This window comes from Littorina saxatilis, linkage group LG1 (assembly GCF_037325665.1).
Source record: "Littorina saxatilis isolate snail1 linkage group LG1, US_GU_Lsax_2.0, whole genome shotgun sequence".
NCBI lineage: Eukaryota > Metazoa > Mollusca > Gastropoda > Littorinimorpha > Littorinidae > Littorina > Littorina saxatilis.
In genome coordinates this window covers 23388866-23401187 of record NC_090245.1, presented here as the reverse complement: position 1 = coordinate 23401187, position 12322 = coordinate 23388866, and the positions used below count along the sequence as shown (strand labels likewise).

General features: G+C 40.3%; 1 protein-coding gene across 1 annotated transcript in view; it reads left to right on the top strand.

The window, feature by feature from the left end:
• LOC138965137 (transcriptional repressor scratch 2-like) overlaps positions 1 to 8253 on the top strand; it is a 15190-nt gene extending 6937 nt beyond the window's left edge. Inside the window, exon 2 of the mRNA XM_070337263.1 lies at positions 4819 to 8253. Within this exon, the coding sequence (XP_070193364.1) occupies positions 4819 to 5681 (863 nt within the window). The 3' untranslated portion in view covers positions 5682 to 8253. The remainder of the gene's footprint in view (positions 1 to 4818) is intronic.
• Positions 8254 to 12322: the final 4069 nt, after the last annotated feature.

Genomic DNA, 12322 nt, shown 5'->3' with positions numbered 1-12322 from the left:
TAGAGAATCGAGAATGTAATAGTCAGCCAAAAAAGCTCGCCTTTGCTTACAATGTTCGCCAAACGTTTACTCAAAGCATTCATTGTTGAAGTCGGGTTCCTTCCGTTTACACTTAAATCCGGCGGAATGATAAATAACGAGAAAATAACATTTCCCCGTTTGCATTGATAGAAGATGATCGTTTGATTATACATGTATCCAGAAAAAGCACACTTTGTGACCTTTCCACCAAACTGACAAGGAAATGAAAAACGGAAACTGCACGAAGACCGTTATTCCAGTTTCTGCAATGACATCGAGCTCTAATTACGTTTGACATTCAGGTAAATTCTTCTCGCGAATGCATTTTTGCCTGACAATAAAGTGACGACACTCTTTGCAAACGTGATGCTTATTTGAAATTTAAAACAAAAGTGGATCTTTACAATTCTGTTCTTCGGCTGTAATTGATTTCCTGCGTGGATAACAAGGAAGACTACGTTCTACTTCCGTGATTCCAAAGCGGTTTCGATCTTCGTATTGTACATTTTCTATTATTAAGAAACTATTTCTGTTTTGAATTAATTGACAGTAATCCTTTTATAGATTGTTATATCAGATACATAAAAATAATATACAAAAATGAAAACACGCACGCAACTGGCAAAGATTATACTGAGAAATTTTGCCTCGCGGGTGACAGAAGCGCTGTGGAAAACGCTTTATTTTACGAAACATATGAAACATTTTTTGAAATTGTCAAATCGACAAGCACTGGTGGTGCTTTATTAACTGGATGGGTCGATTTTCAACGAAATTAGAAAGAAGTTTTATTTCCAATTATTAAAAAAAAAATGAAAATGAAGATTTGTTCAACACACGAAAGTTCTTATTCCATATTGATATCCAACTCATGTGGAACTCGAATTCAAGACGCCACACCCAGCAAATCTAACACCCCCACAATCCAACACCCCTAACTCAACTCCTTCCAACGATTGCCCCACCTTTACCATCCAAAATCATCTCCGATAATACACGTGATGCTTCACCGTTTAATGCTCCCTAAGATTAGCCAGCCATTGGAGTTTCCAGCCTGGATTGTTCAGCTTATTGATCACCTTTCAAGTTAGCATTTTTATGACACCAGTTCGCACAAATGTCTCAAACCTTCGGAAATAAAGCTTAAAATAGTAACTGCGTCACGAGCAGCTCATTAAATAGCTGGCTCTAAATAGCTTCAAGACATGTACTACTTTTTCTTCTTATAAAAGTTAAAATGAAATATCGGCTTCGTCACTGAAAGTGTTCCTAAATTTTTGAAGAATTTCGTATCACATGTATCTTTACAGTGTCTAAATCATCCCCCCCCTACCCCCTCTCAATTACCATTTTAATTGTCAAAACGAAGAGCGTGGTTTGCTTGTGAGGATTTGTTCTTGTCAGCGTATTTTAAACGTCAACAGTAAATGCTTATTCCATGCTAAACAAACACAGATGAACCAATAAAGAAGGAAAAAAACAACAACAAAAACAGCATTCACACAGGTAACAAAGGACTTTAGTCGGTCTGAATGCTTTTGGTACTAAATGCGCCGCCATGCACTTTTACCATGACGTCATATTTCGTACTCTTGTCCTTCATTCTTAGATTAGATATTGACAGTGACCTTTCGCGGCGTGAGAATGAGTCCTTTGGGTTTCGTTGACGTTGTCACGGCTGGCTGACGTCACCGTCCGTTATATTGTCGGGTATGACGGTCGATGTCAATGTCAAACAGTTTATTTACCAAATGCAAAGCACAGGATTTTGTTATGGTGTATGCATCCAAACTTCACACTCCTTCCACACGCATATTATATCATAATAAATATGTACAGATAAAGTGTTCAATTTCACTGGGCCTATTTACATGTGTACACCAACCAGACAGTTCAAAACGGACTGGTTGTTCTTTTAGCACCAATTTGACAGGACACCAATTTGACAGGAGTAATCACAGGTTACATGGATAAAGATAAATGAATTCCCTAAAATCATATCTAAAAATATAGTCATCAATATAATAAATCCGAGTACATGCTAACACAGTTATTCAAAGGACACAACCCTTACATCTATTAAGATATTTCATTTAAGGATACTCGATCCCTTTCAAAACTTTAACTGACACATATCACAAATCTAACAGATCTAAGAACGATCCACCATTGAGGCCGCAAGGACTGCCTCAGGAAAGAAACTGTTTCTGAAACGAGAAGTCCTGCTCTTCAGAGCGCGGAAGCGCTTGCCTGACGGGAGGAGCTCGAACAGATGGCCGGCTGGGTGAGATGAGTCTGCCACTACACCCCTAACTCTCTTTGCTAAACGTGAGCTGTACAGTGAGGCGACTGACGGAAGTTCGCAACCCACAATACGAGACGCTTGTCTGACAATGCGCTCCAGCTCTTCCTTGTTCCTAGCACTGGCACCGCTAAACCACACGGTGACTGAAAAACACAATGCGCTCCAGCTCTTCCTTGTTCCTAGCACTGGCACCGCTAAACCACACGGTGACTGAAAAACACAGAAGGCGAGTAATCAAGAGTGGATACTCAATTAGAGTGTCGTTCAAGTCATTGAATTACAGTCGAACCTGCCCTTAAGACCACCTGTCTAAGGAGACCACCTGTCTAAGGAGACCACCTGTCTAAGGAGACCACCTGTCTAAGGAGACCACCTGTCTAAGGAGACCACCTGTCTAAGGAGATCACCCCAAAGTATCCCCAATGGTTTTTACGACTCTATAAATCAACTGTCTAAAGAGACCACCTGTCTAAAGAGACCACTTTTGCTCAGTCCCTTGGGTGGTCTCTTCAGACAGGTTCGACTGTATTATGATTTAGTTTCTTTTGATGTTGACTGGTCACTCAATTCTCCAAAACATTGCAAATCTACCCGGACAGATTGAAGAAAGTCATCGTTTGTCAAAATAATCATGACACGGGAATAGACGAGAACGAGTTTTATAGGTACAAAGTCAGGACCGTTTTTTCAAGTACTTAAATATATTCAAACGCCGATAGCTTCTCGTTGGACCGGCTATACCCTCAACTAGAAAATATCATGGCATTATAAATACATATCTCCTATGTACACGAGGCAAAGGCGCACATAGCAACTAGTTGAATACAACTTGAGATCACTCTTCAGGACTCATTTTTCAAGCACATGAAAATTCATTAAAAATTGCAAGCTTTCATTGGACCAGATCCACTTTTCAAACACCTCATGGCATATATATATATATATAGTATACCGTGCGCACACGGGACAACGGCGTACATAGCAACAAGTTGAATGCGGTATCGACTTGTCCTCGCTCGAACCTTTCTCTCTCTTTCTCTCTTTAACGTCTCAGACAACCGGTTCCAGCGCTGCTGGGCATGCTGGCACCAGTCCTGTAGTTAAGGCAACAATTAGAGGAAACCGGACCCAGTGCATGCTTTTAAGGGAAAGTCGAGAGCCATTGATCTGAATGCTGTGTTCGTGGAGAGCGAAAAAAACCACTTGTGAACGCTCTTAGCAGTTTGGGAGGTGTTTTTTTCTTTTCTATTCTTTTTCTGGTTTTTTTATGGAGTGAGGGCGATGTTTATGTCTGTCTTTCGCTCTTGCGCGCGCGCGCGTGTGTGTGTGTGTGTGTGTGTGTGTGTCCCTCTCTCTCTGCCTCTCTCTCTCTGGTCCTCTCTCTCTCTCTCTCTCGATTTCTCTCTCTGGCCCTCTCTCTCTCTCTCTCTCTCTCTCTCTCTCTCTCTCTCTCTCTCTCTCTCTCTCTCTCTCTCTCTCTCTCTCTCTCTCTCTCTCTCTCTCTCTCTCTCTCTCTTTCTTTCTTTGTTACAATTTTTTGCTGGAGCTAATGACTAGTAATTGCTGGTTTTGAGTTGAACAGAAGACGAAGACGGGCAAGAGAGAGAGTTTTCCTGCGTCACTTACTTTTTTAGTATGAGCGATTGGATCTTGCTCGTAATTGACGTTTGGAATTGACGTACTTTTTACATTAACTGACGCTGAACTGTTTTCTTTTGTTGTCATGCACGGGACAATGCCAGATATTGAGGATAGAGTTTTTTCAACCGACTTTTCAAGCAAACAGACTATTTTGAATAGGTTCAGAGTTGTATTATTATCACACGACAGAACACTCTGTTTTTGCCATTGTTTCCAACCTGGATTCTTGCTGTACAAACAACCTAAAGTTTTATATGAATTGGGGAAGTCGACTTTCGCGAAGTAGGCCTATACTCCACGAAGTTCGTCTCCCGAAGCTTTAGCATTGACTTTTCGGTATAATGACTTTGGGAAGTCAACTTCGGGCTCAGTTAAGGGAGGCCTTAACAATCACACAACGAGATTTGACGTTTGTGAGTTATGTGATGATACATTGTTGACACTGATGGGATATTTACGTATGCTTATGATACGTGTTGAAGCTAAACATCGGATATTTTTCTTACATCGGGTGCCCTGTATTCCGTCTTAGACACACGATGACTGCACGCAGTTCATGTGGGGAACCGATGGACGATGTTTAAAACCGAAACTAAAGGATAAGAGAAAATGGATGGCGAGGCTAGAGAAAACATTATGATCACAGTTATAAACGGCATTAAAACACAAACAGGTTGACTGAACTTGATTCTGTAAAGAATACTTTAAAATCAGTGAAACTGTTCTATTCAATTTTGTTGACCTCACTTTCAAATGGAATGATATACCACTTTCGATGCACATGACTGTATATGATATCATTGTACTTGCTGCAATCTTTACTCATATGCATTCTTACATCTTTGCTGCAGGTTACATTCATGACGTCATCCCGTCACCCATCATTCAAAATGGCGGCGACGCGGAGAAGGACCACATCGAGGCCAGCACCCCTCTCCTGGAGAGCGAGTCAGCGGCCACAGAATCCTTCCTGTACCACCACCATCAGCATCTGCAACAGCAACAGCAAGAAGAACTAGAGCCGCAACATCCACAGGACAGGGAGAAGGATGAGGTGGAGAACAGGGAGGGGGACGCAGAGGAGAATGACCAGAGCCACTTCTTCAACAACGGGGTGACGGTGGGCTACACCTACGACGCCTTCTTCATCAGCGACGGCAGGTCCAAGCGCAAGAACTCCCTGGACAGCACCGACTCTTCGGGCCTGGACGAGCTGCGCAGCCACCACCACAGCGGGAGCAGCAGCAGCACGAGCGGGGACAGCGTCAGCAGCGTCAAGGGCCGGCAGCGCTACACGTGCAACGAGTGCGGGAAGGACTACGCCACGTCGTCCAACCTGTCGCGCCACAAGCAGACCCACCGCTCGCTGGACAGCAAGAACGCCAAGCAGTGTCCGCACTGCGACAAGGTGTACGTGTCCATGCCCGCCCTGTCCATGCACATCCTCACCCACGACCTGCGCCACTCCTGCACGGTGTGCGGCAAGACCTTCAGCCGCCCCTGGCTGCTGCAAGGCCACATGAGGTCACACACCGGAGAGAAGCCGTACGGCTGTGCCCACTGCGGCAAGGCCTTCGCCGACCGGTCTAACCTGCGGGCCCACATGCAGACCCACTCCGCCTTCAAGCACTACACCTGCAACCGCTGCAACAAGTCCTTCGCGCTCAAGTCCTATCTCAACAAACACTACGAGTCCGCTTGTATCAAAGAATGATTGTCGGTCTCTGATTTATTCATTTCTGCGAGAAAGAAAAAGAGGGACCTCTGCCTATCTAAACAAACTCAACGAATCCGCCCGATTGATATTGACTTAGGACCGGTTATTTCCTTTTGCGAAGGACAACATGATCCTCTGGCTAGATTGCAGTCTTTAGCCCCATTGTGTTTGTCGGACTGAATGGCAAAGACCTTCCCTTTTCAAACACGACAGATTAATCTGCACGTGCGTTTGTACACCATCGAAGTTTGAAGCAACGAGGTACGGTGTCTGCTTTATGCTGTTGTTCGAGAGACATTGTCAATATCTCCAAGAACAATATCCGAGTGGGAGAATCTGTGAGTCAACTTTGGTGACTAAACTTTTCCTGAAACAATACTGAAACACTTTTGCAGCTTCCCTTGGGGGGAAAAAAGTATGAACATGGAATGGACGCATGTAACCTTGCATCAGAAGATAATTTCTGGCCCGCTTTTTTGTGCCAAAGGCTGAAAGTTGCTCAGGATGTTCCAAGTGACAAAAGTAGTTCAAACGGAACTACACACTGAAACGAGTACTGTCCTGAATTGTACACCGAAGATTATGATAGTGTGACATATGTATGGACACAATTGTGTACAACAGCCACTTGGCCGTTTGAGATGTTTGACAAAAAGCCGCCAGACCGTCTGCCCATGTACTCGAAATTGACACGCTCTGGACGGTTTGCTGTGTGACACAGTACGAAATTCAATGTAAATACATACACCCGGGAAAAAGACGAACTGGACACAAATGAACCTGCACAAAGAAAAAACAGGAGAACAATTAAAGTTTTTAACTCCGTTTGTATAGCAGTTGGTCAGGTTAGTCTACTTTATACATACTGGCTTTGCTGCCATCGGCTATAAGTGCCGCATGATGAACATGAGATTTTTTTAAACAGTTGTTGATATGCAAATTGAAGATAAGTATTTGTACATCGAAATTTGTCGTCAAGGTATGTTCCACTAAGAAGCTCGATTTTACCAGTCATTCCATCCATTGGATCCAAATGGTCCATTTAGGCTCATCATGCGTGAGTTTGATTTAATCATTTTAATTAACACTGTTCATTTTTTTCAAAGAAAATTGCGCATGGTTTCTTAAAGCTGAAAGAGGATGTTTGGGTTAATATTGCGTTTAACCAAACGGTGCAATCAAACATCAGTTCGTTAAAATTTACAGCCTCGCTTAGTCACTTATTTTTAAGTGTTTCGGTGTTTCAGACTGCGCAAAAACTCGCACACAAACACTATTTTGTTTGCATTCGTTGTCCAACAATAAACTTACCGCTGATCAGAGATGTGAATTAAGAAGAATCAGCCAGATGAAATGCCAGTGAGATACAGATCACAATTGTTTTACCTATGACTGCTAGTGCCTAACCGTTTTCAATGTCTCTGCAAACTATAAATTCAAAATAATTGATCGTCAAGCGAATGACAACAATTTTCTTCCGAATGTATACTGTTGAAGACAGCTATAAGAAGATTGCTTGTTACTGTAACTGTTGCCTCTTATATATACACTTTGTATTTTTTCTTACACCCCAGCACTTTTTTGAGTGTTCGAACCATTCCCGCCAATAATGTAAAAAGCACTTTGCATATATTTGTACATGTTTTTGAAGAATGACACATTTGTCTGCTACAGACACGAAGTGCAATATACCAGTTAATATTTTATCCTCCGAGAATTATTTGAATCACATCACGTACTTATATACTTTAAACCCCAAATATGCACAAAACACCATCCCTTTTGAAACACTTTCTAGTGTGACTTTTCTACTTATGCATCGGTATGATTGATTTTTGCACTTTTTTCAACGCAAGATTTTTATCATACCTACCTTATCTATGCCTTGCACTTGCATTCCGGACTGTGGTGATTTAGACGAATATAATTATATAGTTGCTCGTATGTGTACATATCACTTTTTTCAACCTAGACACTCCTGCCTCGCATTTGCCCGTGTATGCCTCTTAATCCCCATGCCTTAATGTGTATCCTCATCCTACCCTTTAAAAATACCTGCTTTAACTTGGAGACGCTAAAGTGAACCATCTTAAATCCTTCCAGGCTTTTACATATATGATGAGAGCATCCTTCAACTTCCCATACAAAAATCAGCATACTGAATGTGTGAATGTGCAGAGTGGGAATTGTTCGTTGAATTCATTTCACACATTGACACGGGTGTCATTTTCGAAAAATAAGCTCAGCACACAGAAAATGCAAGCACAGAAAGCAGCCCGGCTGTCGACTGTTGTGGGAAGAGGAAGGATGCTCTCGTGTTAAAACCGGGAGAGATTTATGATGATATACGCGGTGGTCTTTACGTGAAGGTAGGAACCTTCAACTTTCCTATTCAATATCATTGAAATGCGCTCTTTTTTTTTACCCTTTTCACGCAAAGTGTATACGACGGGGTGAGGGGGAGGGAGGGAGTTATATTGACACACTTGAGTTTTAAGATAGTAAACGCTGGTTAACTGGAGACACAATTTAATTTGACGATTTCTAAATGTAAAAAGCTAGTATCGGGGTCGGGGGGATTGGTGGGTGGGTGGGTGGGGGGGGGGGAGTTATGTTAACAAACTTGAGTTTTAAGATAAAACGCGCTTGTGAACTGGAGCAATAATTTAATGTCACATTTTCTAATTAATGTAAACAGCGAGCTTATTCTTTTCCATGTTATTTGTATTACGGATAAAAAGTTACTCAGATTTATTGGAGTTGTGCGTGTCACAAAAGCTGTGCATCAAATTGAGTAAAGACAAAGAACATATTGTAATGAGAAATGCACCTCTTCGAATCATCAAAAAGGCAGATTATGCAAAATTATACACTTGTTCGACCTTTTACAAATTCCGTCGGTTAACCCATTGTAATTATATCGTGGTTGTGAAACGTAAGTTAAATCGAGTCAAATGAACTGAAACCTTGAGTTCACCTTCTTTAGCGCATATCGTGAGTAGAAAGTGTGCCAATATTGCTTTTTAGAGGAGTTGGGTTTTGGTTAGGGAGCAGCAAAATGAAATATGGCACGGTTTTGTTAAAAATCGTATAGTATATCATAAAAAAAATATGTAGTTGTGCGTTTCCTGCGAGCGTTACTTAAACCAACCTTAAGACGCTATACCTCGCCAGAAAAACCTCGTTTTTTCCAATTAACTCATTATATATATATTTCACTTAGGCTATGTAGATATAATTAATTTGACAAGTATTCATACTTATTCTATATCTGTATATGCCGGCACGTTCATTTCACATGAACAGTCTACCGCGGATTTGGTACTTAAACTGAACATAAACTTATCTTTGTGTATACTACAAGCCATTTGTAATTACTGTATTTTGGGGAGTAAGAAAAACAACGTGAATTGTTATCTTTCCCTTCTTTGACGTATTGACCTGTTGAAATATCTAGGTGCTGAATTTCATCTTTCTCTATCCGGTTGAAGAAACTCTGTCTTGCTCAGTGCCTTCTCTCTGTGTTATCTTTCAGATGCATCTCTCGGATTTTCTCTGTTTCTTCGTGAACGACTTAAAGATGAACTCATGTCTTTAACTATTGTAGCGTTTCTGGCTTTGTCTTACTTTGTTTCTTTGGTCTAACATTCAACTTTCTGTTGTTCTTCATCCTTTCTTTCTTTCTTTCTTTGTATTCCTGGTGACTTTGTTGGTTACATAAAGCACGAATGTCTCAAAATTGTGTAAGTCCAATTTTTTCGAATGTCCTTTTTTCCGGTTTCCTCTTTATAATACTTCATTGATTATAAAGATTTGTAAACTGCCTGAATTACCTGCATTTGAAGGACCCTAATCTAGACAATGCAGTTTCTTTTAAATAAACACCCAAGACCCTAAAATAGATACCTATTCCGGTTTGTACTACTACATACTTTAACTTTCGCCTTCGACCAAAATTAAACCAATTAAATCGACTGAGATTTCAGTTTTGAGCGGTTTCGCATCGATTGATTTTCTGAAAGAGAAATTATTTCACTGGCCGAGCATACAATTGGTTTTGCTCGGAACGTGCTTTAAAATGAATAAATATCCGCTTGTCATCTTACTAGTCAGTACTAGAATCAGCAGTTTTGTACATGTTTTTGTTCCTCTGTATTTACTTCCCATGCTTTGACAATGTTTTGTATTTTATTCATGTAGTACCTTTGCAGTATTATAAACGATATGTGACATGGACACTAGTATGCACATAACACACCCGAGCGGACCAGCTACTTACTTGTACATAGATCTGCATGTTCCGTTTTTTGTGTACACGAATATTCCTTTGTCGTTTTAGCAAACAACATTCTTTTCCCGTTTTTATTCTGTCTGAATTTAAGTCTTTTTCGGTGTCTCACCTTCAATGCCTTCATCCATCCCTTCACCATCTCCCATCCCTAACCCCTCCCACCCCCCACACCCCCCCCCCCCCCCCCCCGCCACTCACCCCCACCCCCTTCCACTGTCCCGAGGTCCTCCCTCACCCCACTCACCCATTTTTGTTTGACTTTTTAGTCCTTTACCGAACCACAGTGTCCCCTTCGACGCTATTACTATGATTTTGTCTTCACTGCATTGAGTTAAAATTGAAACGTTTTTCCACAGAGAATTTCATTATCGAAAACTGCTTAGATATTTGCAAATTCAGAAAATCTTCAGATGTGATCAGTAAAATGTAACGCAATATTTTGTGCCATGCGTAGGTAAATATATTTAAGGAAATATTCATCCTGTTGAAATGGCGGTCTGTGCACGCAAGGAATGGCTGGCGTGAAAATACTTAACTTAAAACAAAAAGAAACATGCCACAACACCATTTTAACGTTGTTCCGTCGGGTCAACCAGTCAAGAACCTTAACCTTTTTTTTTCTTTTTTCTTTTTTTAAAGATGCAAATATCAAAATCTGTCAACATTTTGATGGATAGGAATGCAATAACAGGGTTTTTTTTATAGTGAAAAAGCCAATCCGAGGTGCCACAAGTATCCGTTTCCTTATCAACCAGCATTTAAGTAGGCTTAACAGTAAAATTAACAATAATTAACATTTCATCGCTTTGAGTCACAGTAGAATTAACAATTATTCATATTTCTTTGCTTATAAATACTTTTTTCTGATGTTTGTATGATAAAATTAACAATAATTAACATTTCATTGCTTTGAGTAACAGTAGAATTAACAATTATTCATATTTCTTTGCTTACAAATACTTTTTTCTGATGTTTGTATTGAATTCCCAGTTTGTTTGTTTCTTTGTGGTGTGTTTTCGGTTTTTGTTTTGTTTTACTCAACTCCGTGAAATTTCACAATACGTGTCACGTGTATGTATTTGACTTTTTAATACGTACATTGTATGTATTTTACTTTGACAGTGCAATCGACTTATTGTGGGCTGTTTAGGGTCTCCTCGATTTACTTTTTATTTCACGAATCTTGTTTTGTTGCATAACGACCAATAATATTGAATGATTTTGTTGGCGTTTTGTTTTCATCCGATTGTGTTCAGTTTACTTGGATTGTTTCCTGGTGCCATTTTGTATTTAAGTTATGCTTTTGTTACCTTTATGATTGAAAGTGATTTTTGTTTTTTGAAGTGCAATCGAACATAATTTATTCTTAGCATTCCATTTTTGTTGACCATTTTATTGACTGTATAATTATTATGACGATTTTTTGGCAGGCGTTTTATTCATTCCATTTTGTCACATCCTAGTATATTTTTTCTCCAAACCTTTGCAAATGCAAACTCACACGCGCATTTTCATTTTCATTGCCCTATTACAATGCTTTCATTTTACAACTGAAGCAATTTTATAATAAAACAATTTTAAATCGATAAAATGCATTGTGTTTAAGATTTATGCTTGCCGCGTCTGGGTGTGTGTGTGCATGGTCGCTTTGGTGTGCGTGTCTCTGTGTGTGTTCTGTTAGAGCGTGCGTGCGTGCGTGCGTGTGTGTGGAGGGGAAGGGGTACGGGCGTGCGTGCGTGCGTGCGTGTGTGTGTGTGTGTGTGTGTGTATGTGTGTGTGTAGGTGTGTGTATGTGTGTGTGAGCTTTTGTGTGTGTGTGTGTCAATCTGTCAATATTTGTCTGTTTTCTGTAAGTCTCACTTTAATGTAAACAAAACTAGCTGGGCAAAACACAGCAAACATTCACAAACACAGCGAACGACGAAGAAGAAGAAGAATTCACAAACACAAATTTTAAAAAAATTAAACAGATGTGATCAGAGAAACCGCAACACCATCATTCATATACGGGCTGACGAAAATCGAAACAGCGAGTTAAATGAATCTAAAAAACGGGAATGGTGTTAAATTCCCTCAAAGACCTTGGCAGGTGATACGCACGCACAGAACTTTTTTTTTCGTGCCCATGAATAACGGTACAGGATTAAATCTGAAAATAAAATGTTTTTGGATAAGCAAAGTCCTATTAGCATTTTCTCATGGACATTGAAATGTGACACCGTGTGGACTAGCTTAAGAAATTCAAGAGTATAAACGAACGATCTTTATTTGTAGTGTTTTGTGTGGTGGTTTTCTTTTGGTTTTGTTATTTTTAAGACCACATCATACACTTGGACAACGATCTGTA